This window comes from Ambystoma mexicanum, chromosome 4q (assembly GCF_040938575.1).
Source record: "Ambystoma mexicanum isolate Mex_15411 chromosome 4q, UKY_AmexF1_1, whole genome shotgun sequence".
In the NCBI taxonomy this organism is placed as follows: domain Eukaryota; kingdom Metazoa; phylum Chordata; class Amphibia; order Caudata; family Ambystomatidae; genus Ambystoma; species Ambystoma mexicanum.
The window spans coordinates 946,461,097-946,482,310 of NC_090928.1; the positions used below are offsets into that span (position 1 = coordinate 946,461,097).

General features: G+C 46.1%; 1 protein-coding gene across 3 annotated transcripts in view; it reads right to left on the minus strand.

Moving 5' to 3' along the window:
- The window catches only part of UBR2 (ubiquitin protein ligase E3 component n-recognin 2), a 2,523,611-nt gene that overhangs the window by 1,800,417 nt on the left and 701,980 nt on the right, over positions 1 to 21,214 (minus strand). For all 3 annotated transcript variants that reach the window (XM_069608499.1, XM_069608498.1, XM_069608497.1), the window contains 2 exons: positions 11,718 to 11,846; positions 10,965 to 11,148 (listed from right to left, as the gene is read on the minus strand). In XM_069608499.1, coding sequence (XP_069464600.1) covers positions 10,965 to 11,148; positions 11,718 to 11,846 — 313 coding nt within the window. The remainder of the gene's footprint in view (positions 1 to 10,964; positions 11,149 to 11,717; positions 11,847 to 21,214) is intronic.

Sequence of the window (21,214 nt, forward strand, 5' to 3'; positions counted from 1 at the left end):
GCAGTATTGAAGGAGCAGAAAGCAGAGGAGGAGAGGGCCACCAGGCGACAAGACACGCGATTGCCGGGACCGGTGCCAGTGCCATCGAGGAAGTAGGAGCTGGTAGGAGAGGAGGAGCCCGACCCAGTCCAGGCATCCGAACACCGCCGGAGGAAGAAACAGAGAGGTGGAGTGAGGAGAGATACTCGGGAAGACGAAGGACCGGCCATCCAGGTTGCGGCCGCCCAGAGGAAAGGAGGCACCGAGAGGGGGGCTGAAGACAGCAGCAAGGAAGTGGGCGGAGGGCAAGCAGAGTGGTGGAGACCTGGGGAGAACCCTGGGAAAGCAGGTGAGGAGGAGCCTGGGCCGGAAAGGGTGAACAGCGGCTGAAAGGACTGGGAGCTTGCTGTCCCCTGGGCCACAGGCCCACGGAGCGAGGAGGAGGAGAGTTGGAAAACAGACAGCCAGGGAGGTCTTAGGGGCCCAGAGACTGAAGGAAATCAGGGGTCAGGGCCAGGAAATAACCGTAAAAGCCAGCGTATGCGCAGAGTAGCACAACAGGCCTCAATCTACCAGCTGGTAGCCTGAGTGCAGACAGACCTTGTGGGGCTGAAGAGTACATGGAGGAGCGACTGGACCTCGTGGCTGATACCACCGAGGCCCAGCCCAGTGAAGCCTGAAGGAGAGCGGGCTCACAGGGGACAAGAGCAATGTTGGGGAGAGAGGAGGGGAAGGTCCCCCAGGATACAGGAGACTATCTGAAGGGGCAGTAAAGTCCTGGTGGAGACAGAGGCTGTCCAGAAAGGGACCCCAGAGAGGAAACAAGGGAGCCACAGCAACAGAGGAGGGGCAATTGGAACCAGCAAGGGAGCATCCCCAACGAAGAGACAAGGGCCCGGACTGGAGAGAACAGAAAGAGGAGTACAAGGAAGCTGAGGGAAAGCAAAAGAGGCATTAAACAGAGGGGCAGCAGATAGAGGGGGGCATCCAGGAATGGAATAAAGGAAAGCAGATGGGCCCAAAGAATAAGAATATAAACCCAGGAGAGCAGGAAAAGGAAGGACACCACAACTGACATATCCAAACAAAGCTCTCCTTTGGAAACTATGGACTGCACAGACGGGGGAATGGCACTTACCAAGGAAGACTTGTTGGCAGCGCTGGCTCAATTCAAGGGGGAACTCACGGAGACAGCCAAGTCGGAAGGAGCAAGTATAAGTGAAGATCTGTCACAGGCCATCGCAAGCCACAGGAAGGACATAGACTCCCTAGGGGAGAAGGTGATGGAAATGGAGGAGCACTTGATGGAGCTGGATACTAGAGGTCAGGTATGGGCTCAACAGATACAGGGCGCGGAGAAGAGCATACAGGCCCTAGAGGATAAATGTGAGGACTTGGAAAACAGGTCGCGAAGGGACAATGTTCGAATTAAAGGCCTGGGGAGGGAGTTGAGGGACCAGACTTGGAAGCCTGCATTCGAGAACTGTTTGAACGCCTTGTGGAAGCAGATCAAGCTCGAAATATGGGGATAGAAAGAGCGCACAAAGCAGGCACTCTTAGGATGGACCAAGGGACGAGACTACGAGACATACTGGTGAAAATGCACAATTACAAGGACAAAGCGCAGCTAGTAGGAGCAGCGAGAAAGAAGGGGAAGATCTACATTTGGGACGGCGAAGTCCAATTATTTGACTATCTGTCCCAAACCACATTGGTGAGGAGGCGATCATTCAAACCACTCACAGAGGAACTGAACAAGAGGAAAATGAGATATAGGTGGCTCTTCCCGACGAGACTGCAATTCCGCATGGGCAATGAGGAAAAGACTGTGGCCCAGGTAGAGGTTGGACTGAGAGCCTTAGGGATGTTACAAGGAGAGACAAGAGGGGACAATGCGAATAACCACCCAGTGGAGAAGCCTGGAGAAATAAGACCGGAGACCCAAGGGTGGGTCACGAAAAAAAACAAGACGACGTGAAAGGGAGTATCGGAGACTTGGAATGAGATCTGCTACAAAGTAAACAGACTACAATATAGCTTGTTGGGGGTAACAACGTGGGGAGGAAATGCAGGAGGGGGGCAAAACTATCCACTGTTCACTGGAGGGGACCACGTTGAGAACCTGGACAATGGATCTAGGGACAGTTTTAAGCAGGGGGGTATCCAGTTTGGGGAGTAGTAAGAAGATGCATACAGAAGGCTCAGTAATCCAAAGGGAACAAGGGGTGCCGAGGCGACAATGGGAACATGGTGATGAGGAAGGATGTATAAGATAATTTCATGGAATGTAAGGTGACTGAACAGCCCTAATAAGAGGGTCACAATCTTGAGGGAGATTGACAAGGAGGGACCTGCAATAGCCTGCCTGCAGGAAACACATTTAGCCAAGGGAGACGAGAGGCGCCGCAGGAGTAGGAACTACCCACTGCAATATCATGCCATGGCAGAGACCAAAAGGGCAGGGGTTTCAATACTATTGCATAGAACTGTACGACTGGGCAGGGTCAAGTTAAAACGGGATACGGAGGGGAGATATGTTATGATCAAAGGGGAACTGAGAAGCAAGATTTATACGTTGGCATCAGTATATGCCCCCAATCAGGGGCAGGAAGGGCTTTTTGATACGTTTAAGTAAATTTGGAGGGGGCAAAATAATTGTCTCTGGGGATTTTAACTTAGCAGCGGACGCTGTGTTGGATAGGTCCGGAAGTATATGGGGACACACAACTGGGACAATGTCCAAATACCTGTTGAAAAGATTCCAAGAAGGAGTGAATGTGTGGAGGACATACCACCCACAAGAGAACAATTACTCCTTTTATTGGCATGCCCACAAGACATACTCTTTATAGACTACATTATGGCAACACGAAGGGTAGTCCAAACCATCAATGATCTCACTAGAATGGGAGGGAGGAAACGCGAGGTGAGGAACTGGGGGATGGAGATTGGAAAAATATATCCTAAGAGACCGCGAAGTGAGGCAACAAACTGAAAACGAGATCCGCCAATTCATGGAGAAGAAGGGGGTAGAGAGTGAGGACCTGGGAGAGAGATGGGACAGATTCAAGCTGCACATTAAGGAACACTTCATAAGGGCCGTAAAGGAGAAGCAAGAGGAAAGGAGGAAAGCAGGGAGGAGACTAGAGGGGGAGATAAGGGAGATGGAGACTATGCATAAGGGGAAGGGAACGTATAAAGTGTCCAGAAGACTAGCTCGTGTGAGAGGACAACTCAGGCAGATAACTAACAGGGCGGTGGAAAGCACCCAATTGAGGAGTAGGCAGAGGTTCTATGACAATAGCAATAAGGTGGGGACGGCGCTAGCACGGCAGGTAAGGGACAGGGAACAGAAGGCGTTCATAAACATTTGGGAGGATAAGGGGGGGCAGACAAGTTGGGCAGAGGGCGCTAAGCACAAGGTGGTGAGAGTTCTATGCTGACATTTATGGGGAGGAGCCAGCGGGGGAGGAGCAGCAGGTGAAATATCTGGAGGGCTGGGAAGGGTTGCGCCTCACCCCGGAGCAAATAGACTGATTAGAGGAACCCATAGCCTATGAAGAGCGATAGCTCGACTGAAAGGAAACAAGAGCACTGGGGAAGACAGGCTAACAAACAGGGTTTTACACAACATTTAAGGAATTACTCGCCAAAGCCCTCACAAAGGTATTCAACTGGTTCAGAGAGACGGGGAGATAACCACATCAATGAATATGCCACATATCACTCTTATCCCGAAACCAGGCAAGGACCCACATCAATGTTCCTCAGACTGCCCTATTGCATTGATTAACGTGGATTCCAAATTGCATACGCAGACACTAGCCGCTCTATTAGAGGGAATTCTTCCAGGACTGGTGAATCAGGATCAATCAGGGTTCATTAAAGGGAGGAGTACATTTGCTAACATAAGAAGAATATGCATTCTGGTCAAAAGGACCATTGCTATGGCTTGGAAGCGCCCTGGGGGCCCACGATACCAAGTATGGCGTAACGAATTGGAACGCTGGATAGGGGCAGAAACCTCAGCTTGGGAGGATGGTGTTGCCACATCCCCTGAAGACACGAGCTTAGCACTTGAAGCCTGGAAAACTCTCACCTGGGCCTTACTTAACCCCCCCAATGACGATAAACCCCCTTGAGAAACTCGCCCCTATTGATACATGTTATCTGCCACAGAATACTTACGCAGTCCCTAACCTGAACTTATTTGTTTCCTGACCTCCCTACGTTGCGTTCATTATTGACCATCCGGAGACTTGTTAATATTGTTTATGTTTTGTTGTTTTTGCTTAATCGTTAATTTCTAAATGGCTTATTTTGACTATTCCTGGTTTATACCACTGTGATCGCTCGAGGCTACAATGCAACTGTTTATTATATAAATGCCAATAAAGAAATTTGAAAATAAAATAAGAAGAATATTGCATATCACAGACAAGGCGGGTAGATGGGGAGGTGCCACACCCACATGTCTAATGATGCTAGCCGCTGAGAAGGCGCTCGACTGTGTCAACTGGGCCTTCATGGAGCAAACACTCCAAATGATTGGACTGGGACCGAAGTTTAGGAAGATGATTCAAGCTAATTATTGAGGTCCTCAGGCCAAGGTCAGGGTGAATGGGGGGTTTTCCAATAAGGAGAGGAAGAAAGCAAGGCTGCCCGCTCTCCCCTCTCCTATTTGCTCTGGTGATGGAGCCCTTTGCACATCGAATCAGGGAAAACTGGGAGATCCATGAGGTAGGTTGGGCAGGGAACCATCATAAAATAGGCCTATTTGCTGATGATGTGATCTTGATGATCACTGAACCGGACAAATCACTATCAGCAATAATGGAGGAGATAAAGACCTTCTCTGGGGTGCTGGGCTTCAAGGTGAACTTCGGGAAGTCCGAGATACTGAATATATCCATAGGTGAGAAGCAGAGGTGACAGCTGGAAAATAGCAACCCGTTTAGATATATGCCGGGACCAGTCAGATACCTGGGGGTAAATCTAACAGCATCCATACGGCAGATAGTGGTGACAAACTACCCGCAGTTAATAAAACAAATTAAGGATGATCTCAGGAGAATGAAGGGACTATATAACTCATGGTTCGGAATGAATATACTTCCCCGGCTCCTAAATCTCTTTTCAGGCGATCCCCCTAGCAGTCCTGGGAAGAATGAAGGACATCCACGACTGTATTATGGGATACATTTAGGGAGGGAAGAAGCAGAGGATAGGGAGAAAGACGCTATTCAGGAGCACAGCTCGGGGGTCCGGGGTGGCATGCCCCAATAATCAAATACTTCCAGACGGCACAGCTGAGAGCGATGGTGGAATGGGGGAGGGCGGATAATAAACACTGGGTGTGTATGGAGCAGGAAGTGGCGGGGGGGGCACCGGGGGAAAATCTCAGGGATGAGAGTGGCTGACAGGCCAGAGGGTCTTGGGGAGAACCCAATAACGAGAAACCCCATAAAAATCTGGGGCCAACTAAACAAGAGGTGTGGGCTATCTCGCTGGCCAACCCCGAAGACATCCATCTTTGGCAACCCAGCCTTTCGACCAGGTATAGAATACAGCAGATTCAAACGGTGGATGGAGGGAGGGATAAGGGGGTTAGGAGATCTATATGGGGCAACCCACTTCAAGTCATACATAGAATGCAAAAGGGATCTGGGTCTAACACAGGAGGATCTATACGTGTACCACCAATTAAGGCATTGGGCGGGCACACCGATAACGATGGGAGGGGCTACAAGGGAACACACAGAATGGGAAAAGCTACATCTTCAGAGGATAACAAGGAACTAATATCAGCAATTTACAGGATTCTTCTGGCGGGGAGGTGAGGAAGATGGGACAGCGCTGAGGGACAAATGGGGGAAGGGGAGAGGGAAGGCGTTCACAGATAAGGAATGGGACGGGCACTGAAAAGTTGGTTAATCTCACACACATCAGTACAACACAGAGAACTGCAATATAAGGTATTACACCAGTGGCACTACAACCCGGAGAGGCTCCATAGGATGTTCCCCTCGAGCCCAGCAGAATGTTGGAGGGGGTGAGGGGAAGTGGGAACGATGGAACATATTTGGTGGGGATGTCAACGGCATAGACATTTCTGGCAAGAAGTGAAGACAAAAGTTCTAGAAATAATGGGAATTGATAGGGAACACAAGTCAGAGGGGCTTCTAGTGTAATATTGCAGGGGAGGCAGGGTCTGGGGGGAGCGGAAAAGCTATAGGCCAACTTAATGATGGTGCAAAGAGGTGTATAGTCAAACAATGGAAAAGTAAAGAATCTCCATCTATCATACAATGGTACTATGCCATATGGGACACAGTAGACATGGAAAAGATGAGTTCAGCAAAGTTTGGTCACCCTTCATACACTATGCAATTAAAGACACAGCACACTTGTACATTCCAAGGAGGTTGCAGGCACTGGGAATCTTAGATGGAGAGGAGACCGGAACAGCAGCTTAAGGGGAATCAAGGATCTACCAGCAGGGACTGGAGGGTGAATGCGGGGGTGAAGTTTTGGTCGAGTTATTACATTTGAAGGATAAGTATTGCTTTAACATGTTATGATGAATCGTTTCAGTAAAGATGTAAGATAATCACATCTGTGAACGTTTATGAATAAATAAAGAATTGGTTTGAAAAAATAAATAAAACCAATGCGAGAACCTGGATCCAGTATAAAGCGTTTAAACTGTCCACCAGGATAAAATGCATTTAAGTTACAATTTTTTTTTCCTGAGGTGTTACTATGATAAGTAAGCAACCCACCTCTTAAGGAGTATTGGGTCCAGAAAGAGAAACTAAGCCTTAATCAGAGGGTTTCATTAAACATACTGGTAACAAATCAATTGAAGCGGACACATTCGTTTTTCAGAGGCTTTTTCCTGAGGGTTCTCTCAGATGTAGATTCAGGCCTGAATCCCAAACAATTCACAAACTGGTCATGTCTGGTACTGGCATTTTAAACTCACTCAAGTAAGTAGTAGTCGGAAGCAAACATGGTCACATTTGTTATTACACTACCTCACTTGTAGGAACAATGCTGGGACATTGGCAAGGTATTAAACTATTGCAAACTGTTTAGCTGCTGGTTGCACACCAACAGCTAACAGGAGCTACATTTGACTTTCCAGGCCCACGTGCCAAACGTGAATGTGAATGTGTAAAGTAGACATTTGAAGCCTAATGGGTCTTCAATAATGGGCAAAAAATTACAGTATGCATCCCATGCATGTTGAATTTTTAGGACGCTATGAACTAGCTCCTCGGACCCCAGAGTAAGCCCCTGCTTACTGTGAGGTGGCTGTTGGGACAGCTTTTCCAAAGTCCACCCAAAGAGACTTTATAAAACTTTACCTTGGGCAATACAGAAACTCAAACTCTTACGACAGGGCTGTATCACCTCGTATTATGGTAGCAATGGCAGAGCAGCCAGGCACATTTTGGGAGAGAGAGAGGGCTGTAGGAACGTACAAAGAACGTGTAGCACACATATGGTTCCAAGAAATACATACATTGATGTATTGTATAAATCATGGTTTGTTTTATATATACACAAGCAAATGGAATTCTTCAGAAAGGTAAGTATGATTATGAGTCAAACAACATAAAACTTTGTCTTTCCGATTCTTATGCATCTACAGTGGCACATGTCGCTATCAACAAAGTGGACAGCTTTTGTCAAACTGACTTTCCTATCGGGAGCACGGATACGCTGGGTCAAGTCTCATTGCGTACCTCTGCGTGTTCCAACCATACTGTAACACTGTCAGTGAAGACTGTATCTGCCGCGACAGCCCCCAAAAGAAATGAGCCCTCAAAGTTTGCCAATACTGTCCCTTCCAGTGTCACCAAAAAAACAGAATCATGCCAGGCTGGCATGACTGGGTCTGTGGACAGTGCCCCCAAATCTTCTAATCTACGGAATCTACGCTTGAAAAAGTCCAATATGACTATTCCCAAGGATGGCCCAACTAGAGACAAGGTTACTGATCATAGGAACTTCATAATTACCAATGTCGATGAGCCCTGTGAGAGAGAACCAAGGGAAGCTCTTCGAAATAAAGTACTGGCATGGCTTCACCCAAGAACGGGACCGGGTGTAGTTAGAAACACAGACTTGACATTCTTACGTAGAGTAAAAATTGATGGCTGGTACACCCTGAAGAATAGGGATTGTGTGGTGGTTGGGTGTGGAACTATTAACCTTCCTGGGTGTTTAAATAAGTAATTATATGCCTATGGGATCCTCAAACTTAAGACTCCTAGTGTGATACCTAATTATTTTCAAATGTTTTTCTCTTCACATATTCCCTTTTGATGTTTCTTTTTGGGTTGTTCCTATGTATTTATTCTGTCTATTATATTTATGATGTTTGTCAGTTTTGTTTTATGTAGCGCCCTGAGGCCTATGGGCTAGTAGCGCTTTATAATAATAAAAATCAAATCAAAATCATAAAAACCAACACAATACTTGTTAAGTAAACCAAAACATAAAACCCATCTAGAATATCAGTATGCAATTCAAGGCGAGTAAAATCCATTTTGTAGTAAACTATTACACGTATTCTGTTTCAGGAATAATTCAGTTAAAAAATGTACATTGTAACTAAGTACCTGGCCGCGTATGGAAGTTATTCCGTTTTCAGGAATAATACAATTACATTACCAACCTTACAGGTAAGCATTTTGCAACATATGTAACTTATTCTGTTTCAGGATTATACAGTTACCAACAATATTACTTTCTAGAATCTGGGAACACAATTCAGAAGGTAAGGAATAACTGTTATACTTTTCAGAATTGCAGTATGCACTTCTAATGTAATGAATAACTTTGTAACATTTTTCCGGATAATACAGTTACAGCAACAACACATAGCAAGTAAGTACTTTGCAACACTTGTACAAATTCCTCCACAGAAGCCTTATGCTTCAGCACTTCTTTCCTAATCTAGAGCATGAGTGTTCTCAGAGGCAGAAGGGGACTGGTGGTCCAGTGGCCAACAGTAGACGAACAGGAACAGGCAAACTGTAGGAAACCAGAGTGCCCGAGGAGATCTGCTTATAACAAGTACTTTATAGTTTGCAAAAGGGTTGAAGGACTTCATAGAAGGCTTCCTGAATGTGTACCAACGTTAGGCCTGGGTGAACGTTATGCGCAAACTCCCAATGAAACTAATTACCACCACCCTACCCACACAGGAGCGACACCAAGACTTTGTATTACTTCAAGCCATACGGTACCTCAGCAGTGAAGGATAGCTTGCAAAAGGATTCCTCCATGATGCAGTTGCACAGGACTCGGTCTCTGGATTCTTGGTCGTGGTGATGAAAGAAATAACACTGGATGGGAAATTGCAGCAGCAGTCGAGAGGAAAAGCACCCAGGAGAGAGATTCTTCAGTGCTTCTCACAGCCCTGTGGATAGTCTGATTGATTTGCGTCAGTCCAGCTCTCTGGCGAGGGGACTTCAAGGAGTGGACTCTTGCTTCTGGAGGTCCAACAGGAGCCCACTGAAGTTTCAGCAAGATTCGTTCAAAGGAAGACTATGTACAGCACTCTGCTCTCCCAGGGTATTGGCAGTTTGCAACCCAGGAAGGTTGCAGCTCGTTGTGGGATGGCTCGAAATGCAGGTCTTCTTAAGACAGATTGATCCCACCAGTCTAAGGGTCGGAGTAATCATCTTCGGGACTCCTCTGTCGCATGGAAGAAGGGGTCAGCACATGCAGCGGTTATATAGCAGGCATCTTCGGTCAATGGAATCAGCTACAGCAGTCTCTTCTTCTTCATTGGATTCCGCTCCAGTGGTCTACTTGTCTTCATCTTCCAGATCTAAGACATTTATCCAGGATCCCAGCCAATGAGCACACATGCTGCATTCAAACTTTGGGGGGTGGCTCTCCTTCTAGGACAGCCAGCCTCACAGTTAGTACTGGTTCCAGGAAGGCATGCCAGAAGACCAACAGCAGCAGAGTTTCCGTCTCACCACTCGTTTCCTGACTTCACAGACACTCTGGAGCCTCATCAGGCTTCACAAAGGATTCCTGCCGAAGACAGAAATCTAACCGGGAACTCCCCTCAAAACCCTCAGGACGGCAGAAGATGAGACAGACCAAAAAAGGACAAGCACATGAAAAATGGCCAAAAAATAATACAGCCACCATTCTGGATGACTAGTGACCGTTCTGTGCATTACCGGGGCTGGGTTGACCATCTGCGAGTAAAAATCACACAAATGTCGGTTGAACACGTCCACAGCCACCAGCCATAAAGGCATGCTTGTCAATGTAACAGAAATGTTACAGGAGCCGTGAGAAAGGGGATACAGTGGATCCCCTCAGCACTCCACATAAAGGCGGGTGTGCTGATCTCAATATAAAATGTAGACAGGATAAAAAGTATCTTTCTAACCTTGGGAACATTAGTTCGCACAAGGTAAATCCGAGAAAATAAAAAGGAAAGCCCAAGGGGCTCCCCAGCAACACTGCTCAGAAAGTGCTATGTGCTGCAATAATAAAATGTAGATGTACAAAAGTTATAGGAAAGTATGATTCCAAAAATAAAGCATGGAGAGTCACAAACATGACTTGCATGGGAAGAGTAAAAGAAAGTGTGAGTGGGGAAAAAGATACCCACTCACTCAGGAACAAAGACAAATAGTCCACAAGTGATGGGAGGCTGCCAGCAATGAGTGAAGCTCAAAGTCAGCTAAGCAAGGAGAAAAAGACAGGAAAACAGGATGCACTGGCCCTTCGTGACTTAGGGTCTCTAGACTTTTACAAACGGTAATAACCGAGACAGGAACAGTCAAACATACAAGTAGAGGTTAATTTACTCCTGGCTTTTAAAGGGTATTTATTATCCCCTCAAAACTGAAAATTTTCTGAGAGTTAATTATGCACATTAGGCTACACAGAATCGCTAGCCCAAACAATTTCTAATAATTTCTTGTTTTAAATACTTAACATACCTGCCAGTAAACGGGACACCGGAAGATGAATGCTCACTTTTTCCTGAGAAACACAGTATCTAATCGTGTCCACTGAATGGCCACACATGCTAAGAGTGATGGGCTGCTCTCCGTCAGTAAAGCCACTATGACACTGCATCAAAATAATCAGGCACTTTTTATACGCTTCAAGAAGAACTTTCTCCTGAAATAAATGTGGTAATATTTGCTTTAGTGCATGAAACATGACAACCTTAATATATACTGTACTCAAAGAAACATCCAAATTGCACTATGGTCATTCTTGAGAAGATGAGGGGGGTGCATGCATTTCAATTGATGAATATTTTCATTGGAAGCTTGAAATGTCATTATCAAAATTTCCTCAGAGAATCATGCAGTCGGGAGACCACTTTTTCATGCTTTTCACAACCAGACAACACTGCATGAGAACTTGCACAATTAAGATCATGCATACCACTTGAGGTAATATTTGATCTAATGCAGAAGTTGATCTTGTAATAGGTTTACCCCAACAGTCCGTTGAATTGGAAACATGTAATAGGATGTCAAAAGCTTAGCCAAGTTAAAGAAATTGGACAACTATACAATTTTTTTATTTTGATGTAGCCGTTGCATCATACAATATCATATAGTTATTGAATGCACATTCTTTACTAAAATTGAATTAGTTACTGCTACCAACAATCCCCTTCAGCATTTTGATCAATTAGCGTTATACACAGAGATTTTTCATGTGAAGGCTATACTTACGTCAGAGGCACACCAATCCTGCATCATTGAAATGATGTGCGTTAACTTCATTTGCAAAGTAAATGCTGCCTCCCACTCAGGTTCCATCTCGATGTGCTGGCCCACTTGACGAGTGATTGGATCCATACCCTAATAGAATGGAATTCAATGAATCTTAAACTGACTGTCGTTTCACAGACTCGGTATGCAGTACATGCAGGTGGAATTGTTTGCATTTGCTACACACAAAGCAATACAGGCGATTAGGACAAGAATGGGTTTGTTGTAAAAAATGCAATTTTGGATTATGCAGATTGCTTTTGTACCCAGTTCGACCAATTAATGATGATGAACAAAATCCAACATGATGTAATATATCGATTTGGTTAGATGAAAACTCAAATGATAAAATGTGTTTTGTTCCAATCAAAAGTCCATCAATGCCAAAGAATGTCGGAGTAGGCGATTGTTTCAGTTACTAACTTATACTGCTCGGTATCCAAAAAAAACAGATGACTTTTAAAACGAAATGTTTTAACAGTTTCTCTTTCTTCTAAAACAGGGTGAGATGCTAAATCATGTTCTAAGTCTCAACATCACCAATGTACATTTTGATCATTAAATATTCGACTGACAATGTGATTACATAAGGGTGAATACTCAACACTCACTGAACACATGCATTTCCTATGCCCTCAACATAGGAATTCTATACAAATCATTTTATATTTATACAATGCTTTCGTCAAAGCGCTGTACATAAAACATTTTTAAATGCAATTATTACCCAGCTGAATTTGGTACTCCTTTATCGACCTCAGGGAGGTGGAATTAGCCTTGTCAGGAATCAAACCTGCAACCAGCAGATCTCACACAGAGCTCAGCAGCGAGCACTCAACCCACTAAGCTATCTTATTGCCCATCTTATGTGCTGAACCTTTGATATCATCCCTTATTATTTACAAACATAGTACTTTTCCCTTCTTGGCCCTAATCACTTTATATTATCAGCATTTGATATATGTATATAGATTCACTAACAAAAAACGTTGTTAAAGGGACGTTATGGCTAAATTGCACTAGCAAAAACCTACAAAATTTGCCAGTTATGGTAAGCAAAGCAACCATAACTTGCACCACCAGTGTGCACTGCAAGGACTAACACCCATGACATCAAAGATGCCATCACAAATCTAATTGATGACATCACTGTGGCTGCCTCTTTTTTGTTCACTGACATAAGTAGGCCAGGTGCTTTTCTTCACTAACAGTCAGGAACTAACAATTCAAAAGGTTCTATCTTTGTGTATGGCACCCTTCCCATAGGTTCTTGAACTACTTTCCTTAGGGTTCACTCACATCATATGATACATATAGGGGAAGAAGAAAGCATAAAACACAGCACTCATTTCTGCGTATGAAGATGACATGCATTACTTACCGTAAAAGCATTTCTGATGGTTGTATCTGTTTAGATTAACATGCTGTGCATAGTCCAACATCCAGTGGCCCCTGCGGAGTATTGCATTTTGTTTTTTGTAAGTGAAAAGGGGACGTCGACATAGGCATGTTTGTAATACTATCCCTATAGTGACGTGTGGTATACCCACAATCCCTCACACGTCGAGGTCCCTCCGTTTGTATTTTTTCTGCACTGAGGGAGCCTTGTTAGTACTGAGCGAGTACAGAAAAGAGAGAAAGTAATAAGACGTTTATGTTCCTTCCATCCGAGCGGGGAGGAAGGGTGGGCGCATGTGAATCTAAGCAGATACAACCATCAGACATGTTTTTACGGTAAGTAATGCATGTCTTCTGATGTTTGTTAATCTGCTTAGAATCACATGCTATGCATAGACTAGCGAGCAGTACCTGGAGTTGGAGGTAGGTTGTGAGAAGGAACAGTAGAGAAAAGATGTCTTAGTACTGCTTGTCCGACCTTGGAATCAGATCTAGAATGGGCATCTAGACAGTAGTGTTTTGTAAAGGTGTTTACAAAGGTGTTTTACAGGTTGCCGCTTTGCAAATGGACTCAAGGGGAACATTTGCAATGAATGCTATGGAAGCCCCAGTGCCTCGAGTAGAATGTGCTCTTGGCTTGAAGGGCAGTTCTCTCTTAGCAAGAGTGTAACAGAGTGATGCATTGGAAAATCTATCTAGATATAGTGGATTTGGAAACTATCTCCATCTCTTCCTACCGCCACTGAGACAAAGAATTGATTATTCTTTCTCAGTGGTCTAGTTCTTTCCATATAAAACATGACCGCTCTGCACACATCAAGTGTGTGCAGGTTCTTTTCTCCCAAGTTTGATGGCTTTTGAAAGAACGTTGGTAGTTCTATAGACTGGCTGACATGGAATTTAGAAATTAATTTCAGTGCAAACCTAGGGTGCGTGCGTAGAACCACCTTATCTTTGTGAACTGTTACAAAGGGATCTAGTATAGAGAGCGCTTGTAGTTCACTCACTCTTCTAATGGAGGTGATAGCTATTAAGAAAGCAGTTTTAAGAGTGAGATTCTTAAGGGTTGCTTTGTGCATGGGTTCGAAGGGGGAACGCACTAGCCTGGTTAGTAGAACATTCAGATCCCATCCGGGAGCTGGGTTAGATAAAGGAGGGTGAATTCTCTTCACTCCCTCCATGAAGGCTTTAATAACTGGAACTTTCCACCATGACACCTTATGTTGAGACGTAGTGTATGCAGAGAGTGCAGCTAGGTGAACTTTAATAGAATTAAAGACTAATCCTGAGTCTAACAAGTGAGTCAGGTATAGGACAATTTGTGTGGGAGAGCAGTCAACGGGGTTGATGCTTTTAGCCCTACACCAGATGACAAACCGTTTCCACTTGCTAGAATAGCAGTAACACGTGTTTGGTTTTCTTGCCTCCCTAAGAATGTCCATGCATCTCTAGGGAGCTACAAATGTCCAAATTCTATGACCTCAGGAGCCAAGCTGCTAGGTTCAGGGTCTGTGGGCATGGGTGTAGCATTCTGTCCCTGTCCTGTGATGCCATGTTGTACAGGCAGGGTAGTTTCACCAGTGGAGACAGTGACATCTCCATTAGGTGAGCGAACCAGGGTTGCCGGGCCCATATTGGGGCCACTAGTATCATGGTAACTGGTGCATCTTGTGCACTATCTTTCTTGTTGAGAAGGGGAGTCGGGGGGGGGGGGGGGGGGAGTGTAAACAAATTTCCCTGACCATGTTACCCAGAGACCGTTCCCCTTGGAGCGGTTGTGGGGGTACCTGGAGGCGTAATCTTGGCACTGGGTGTTCTCCAGAGTTGCGAACAGATCTATTTCTGGGAATCCCCATTCTGTGAAAATGTTGGAGACTATGTCTTCTTGTAATCGCCATTCGTACTCTGCGGGCAGAGGGACGTCCCTGCTGAGTTCGTCTGCCAGAAGATTGAGTTCCCCATGTACATGTTGAGATAACAGGAACATGCGTCTGAGAGCCCACTTCCATATGTTCTGGGACAGCTTGGAAAGTCCTGGAGAGTGTGTGCCCCCTTGCTTGTTCAGGTAGTACATTCCTGTGGTGCTGTCTGTGAGGACCAGCACTGTCTTCCCTTGAAGGTCTGTCTGGAAAGCCTTCAGTGCTTTGAAGACCGCCAGAAGTTCCAGTAAGTATGTGTTTGGACGCAACAGCCAGAGTCCAAACTCTGTGTGCAGTCTGATGGGATAGGTGAGCGCCCCATCCTGTGAGGGATACGTCTGTGGTTAGAGTGGCTTCCACTGCGGGGGTGGCAAATGGTTTCCCTATTACAAGGTTTTCCTTCGACCACCACCGCAGCGAGAGAACCAGGGCCTGCGAGACCACCACTAGATTGTCCAATTGTCTGCTGGCCTGACACCACTGGCTGTTGAGCCACTCTTGCATAGGCGCATGCGCAGCCGCGCGTGAGGTACCAAATAAATACATGACGCCATCATTCCTAGCAATCGCATGGCTTTGCGTACCGTCACCTTTCGACTGGCTACATATTGAGGGATCTGAAACAGCATATTTTGGACCCTCTCGTTGGAGGGAAAGACGAGGCCGTTCTTTGTTCGAATTAGAGCCCCTAGGAATTGCTTAACTGGGGTCTAGGCTGGACTTCTCGTTGATGGAGAAGCCCAGCTGGAACAAAAGGTCCACAGTCTTTTGGGTATTTGAAAAGCATGTCTCGTAAGAATCCCCTGTTATGAGCCAATCATCGAGATAAGGGTATACTGGAACGGACAACCTGCGCATGTGGGCCGCTGCCACTGCCAGTACTTTCGTGAATACCCTCACGCTGACGCTATGCCGAAGGGTAGCACTTAGAACTGCCCCCTATCATAAACCTGAGGTATTTTCTGAGGTTTTTTCTGTGCGCTGGCAACATCGAAATATGAAAGTATGCATCTTTCATGTCCAGTGTTGCCATGTAATCCCCTGTGAGAGCAGGGGAATTACTTCCTGTAAAGTTACCATACGAAATTTTTGAGGTTTTATAAATTTGTTCGCTGAGCGAAGATCTAATACAGGGCGCATGGTTAAATCCTTTTTGGGTAAAAGGAAGTACACTGAATAAATACCCTCCTTTACCTGTGATAGAGGCACAACCTCTATTGCTCCTTTTTCTAGTAGCAGTTTGACTTCTTGAAGAAGGATGGCGAGGTGCTCCGGTGATGGGCGTCGTCCCCTCGGGGGCCTGAATGTAGGGGACCGATTGAACTCGATGCAGTAACCGTGGGCTATGGTTGACAGTACCCAGCAGTCTGTAGTTATTCCCTCCCATGCTGGTAGAAATAATGTTAACCGGCCCCCGACCGGAAATGCATGGGAGGGGACCCGAATCTTCGGGTGATTTGGTGTCGGTAGCCGGGGAGCCTCTAGGAGTGGGGCCCCGACCTCTTCCCTTGCCACGACGTTGTCCTCTCTAAGCATATTGTCCGCTGGTTCCTTGAGTGGAGGACCAGTTGCCTGCTGAGGAGTACTATTGTTGTTTTCGTTGGTGGTGGTTTTGTCTTTGGCCACGAAAAAAGCGTCTGTTGCCGTAACCTCGCATATTAGGAGGTCTTGTGATTTGGTTTAGAGTTTTTAGGGTATCAAATTCCTTCTTAGCTGTCTCCAGTGCGCCGTCCACCGCCTTGCCAAAGATGTTTGAGTCCTCAATTGGTTTGTTGATGAGGGACGCCTGGGTCTCTGGCTTAAAACCAGAGTTCCTGAGCAAGACATGACGCTTGTGAAGTATCCCCTGGACTAAAGACCGGCCAGCTGTCTCTGCAGCATCCAGCATGTCTTTGATGATGCGTTGGTTTACCAGAGTACCTTCGGTCACAGTGGCTAACAAACGGGTTTGTAAGGGTTCAGGGACTTCAAGGCCGTCGCGTAACTCATCAGCGTAGCTTGCCAGTAGGGAATTGTTATTAGCGATTCTAGTGGAGAAAGCTGCTGAGGATGTAATCCTTTTTCCCAAGGCATAAAGCTTCTTTCCCTCCTTGTCTGGGGGTGCCTCGCTAGTAGATAGCGGAAGCCCTGCCCTCTTCCTTGTGGTGGTTATTACTAAGAAGTGAGGTATTGAGTGACCCCTAATATATAAAGGGTCTGACGCTGAGGGACTGAAAAGTTTCTCAATCCTTGGGTTGACCCCTCTAACAAAAGCAGGTGTTGAAAAAGATGGAATAAGTCGTCTTTTGACTGAGGCGAGAAGGGAATGGCCTAACTAGTAGGAGGTTTCTCTTTAATTATTTTCTCCACAAAGTCTCTCTCTGGAGAAATTTACCCTGTATCAATTTCAAAATGTGCTGCTGCCTTACATAGCAGTGCATTGAAAGTGGGCTGGTCATCCACCCGTGAAGGGTTTCAGACCAGTGTAGTTTGAGACGACGACAGATCCAGAACGTCAGGGTCTGTTGACGCCCCTGGGGACTGCCAAGGCTGTGAGCCACTTATGTCAGGGTCTTCTTCGAAGTCCTTTCCCCCCCAATGTCTGGGTATTCTTCAAAGCCCTCTACAGGTTGATGTAGTTCCTCATTATTTTTAAACTCATCATCCTCTTGAAACAGAGTCCTCTTCAGTGAGGTCATATGCATGAATATCTTCTTGAAGTGGGTCAAAGAGTCTAGGATATTTGGCCCTAGGGTCTTCATGAAGTATTTCCCTTGGCCTCTTGTGTGTAACGTGTTCAGGAGTGGACATGAACCTATCTAGTTTGTCCATACACGATTGGAATCTTTCTAACGTCCACTGGGGTAACCCAGAACGGTCTGGAGTCGGAAATGGGTGTTCTTTCACCTGTAGCCGTCGAGACCTCTCCCATAGCGTGGAGGAAATACTCCCGTCGCCCTCTGAGAAATCTTCTCGTGGGTGCGACTCTGGGGGTGTATCTCTAGGTCTTTCTTTCGATGGAAGGGTGCGTTCCGGCATAAATTCCATCTGTTTCGGCGTCTCCCTGGCCTTGTGAACGGGATTTGGCGATTCCTTCGCCGTCCGTCTTTGTGCGTCAGTGGAGACTATTCTAGCTAGGTTTTTGACGACTAAACTGTCCGTCGAGGGCTGATCATGCACGGATTTCGGCGGTGCCGGAACACTTTCGCAGACGGCCGCTCTCTTACGAGGCGTGTCATCTGGCGTTTTGGTGGTAGCGCCCTTATTTGCAGAGGGCCCGGTCGGTAGTCGCGCATGCGGCTGCAGGGAGGGCTTGCGACCCTTGCGGTCGGTGGAGGCTGCCGGTAGACCCGGCGTCTCCGTTGGCGCTAGGGCTTTTTGACTTAGTTGAAGGAGGGCCATGGGTTGTGTGTTTAGTTTTATGTTTTCCATGTGCGTCGGCGTCACCGGGGTGTACATCCCCATAAGTAGGGCATGAGCTGAACCCGTCGGGGCCAGGGAAAGGCGCGGAGGAGCGGGAATGCTCCTTAGAGAGGTCAACAAACTCCGATACGGAGGTAGTGTTATCACTGTCCCCCTCGTCACAGGCGTTGGCAGGTGAGGAATCAGCCTTAGACATAGCGTAGGCTGCCCACCTCTTGACCCTGCGGTCCTTTAAAGTTTTGGGCCGAAGGAGTTTACAGGCCGCATAGCCGTCCTCATTGTGGTCGAGAGGTAAGCAGCGGTTACACCGCTTATGCTTATCCTTCCACGTGAATTTGCCGTTACAGCGAGGGCAAAACCTAAAAGGAGTCCTCTCCATAGCTGAGGATACAAGAGTAAGTGATAACGACCCGAAGGAAAGGGGGGTGAAAGAGAAAGGCATTCTAAAAGGAATCAAATGTCCACACAACCCCCGCTCTCCCTACTGTGGAGGCCGGCGAGGCCGGGCCACGTGTTCGGCAGCGCCGATAGGATCGCCTCCTCGAAACCACCGCCGTTGAAGATCTTGACTCGGCGGGGAAGTAGCTTAGCCGTCGAAGGAGGGCTGGAGGCGTATGTATTTAGCGATAACTGACAAAAAACGACCAAGGGTCGAATAATAGTAATGGCAATGTCTCTTACGAGCTCCGCACAAGGCAACCAGTATTCTGGGCGGAAAAAAACAATCTGAGGGACCTCGACGCGTGAGGGATTGTGGGTACACTACACGTCACTATAGGGATAGTATTACATACACGCCTATGTCGACGTCCCCTTTTCGACTACGAAAAACAAAATACAATACTCCGCAGTGACCACTGGATGTCGGACTATGCACAGCATGTAAATCTAAGCAGATTAACAAACATCAGAAAATCAGTTATGTTATGAACAGTTTCTGGTACTACTGCTCCTTTTTTGCTTACTCTAATTTCCCTTTACATGCTCATTTTTGTATGCATTGTGGTGTCTATGTTTTCTGTACATTAGTGCAATTAAGTAGTTATTAAGGCAATGATAGCTACTTCTTACATGTTTCACAGTACCTGAAACTCTAAAATGAAAGCCTTCAGGATTTCACTATGTAACATGGGAAGATTTTGAAGATTACACTTCTATTGGGCCTGGTGCAGACAATCGCTAAGTTTCCAAATGAGTTGGTTCATGTACTGCAAAGAAGTCTGTAATACAATGGTGTGTATAGCAATGCATTACGCAATGAACTACTTATCTCATGATAGTTCTTCCAATGATCTTTGATAGTTTTCTGCCACCATTACAATAACAATCCCTTGTGGAGGCTTTCCATGAAAACTACAGTACACACTGGTGGTGTGAGTTATGGTTGCCTAGCTTACCATACTGGCGAATTTCAGGGGGGAGGGGGTTTCGGTTTTACCTGTAACCATAACGTCCCTTTGACAATGTTTTCCATTGAATTTCATAGTTTTAGTGCAACTTAACCATAATGTCCCTTTAACAATGTTTTTTGTTAGTGAATTTCATAGGTTTTTAGTAGGGCACTGTAACCAGACCGTTGCTTTAGCACAGTGTTTTCAGTAAAGGCGATAGTTTTATAGTAGCGTAACTTAACCATAACGTCCCTTTAAGAACGTGTTATCAGAGAGTACGGACTGGAAAGTACCAAGACCAGAACATCACAACAATGATGACCCGCTCCTGCAGATACCACCTGCAGATACCACCTTTACAATATTCGCAAAATCCGTCCCTCCCTCACATTCCATGCTACCAAGCTCCTAATCTCCTCACTCATCTTTTCCCGCCTCTTCTACTGTTCCTCTATAATTTTCGGTCTTCCCTCATCTCAGCTTGCCCCTCTTAAATCTATATACGACTCTGCCATTCGAACCCTCTGTCTCCTTACCTCCCGTGACTCCATTTCCTTTTCACTCTCTCGACTAGGCTGACTACCTTTCCACCTACATCTAAAATTCCACTTTCTCTGCCTTGTTTTCAAATCCCTTCATGGTTTTGCCCCTCCTCCCTTCTCTCCTTCTACTCCCCCTCTCGCTCCCTTCGTTCTGCTGACCACTTCCTGCTCTCTGTACCTCCTTCCCCTTGTGCTTCCTCCCGGTTCCGCTCTTTCCAACTTCTTGCTCCTCTGCATTGGAACTCTCTCCCCCTCTCAATCCGCTCTTCCACTACCCTCATCTCATTTCGCACTTCCCTTAAATCCTACCTACTCCATTCCCCACCTTGAAGCCCCCCTGCCCTCTCTATTCCCCCCATCTTTCCCCTCTTCTAATCCCTCCCCTCCCTTTCCACCTTCCCTTTTCTATTTTACACTCTCTCCCTTCCTTCTACTCTCACTCAATCCTTCCCCGCCCCTCCCTTCACTCTCCTGTTCGCACTCCACTTCTCCCCCTCTCAGTCAATTGCTCTTTGCACTGTTTTGTTGTTGAATGATTCAAGTTGCCACTTTTCTCACATTGTTATTTGTTATTACTCTGTATTTTGTTGTTCCATTGTACAGCGCCTTGGTGTAAAGCGCTCTATAAATAAATTAATGTAGTAAGCATACTGAAGTTTGTCTGCTAACTGCATATGTGCTGCAGTAAACAGTAGTAGAGAAGAACAAGTTACTCTCTTACCTGGTAATGGTCTTTCGATGGGATGGTCCAACGACATATTCCATATCTATGACAGTAATCACCACAGCAGTGCTGCTTCAGAAAA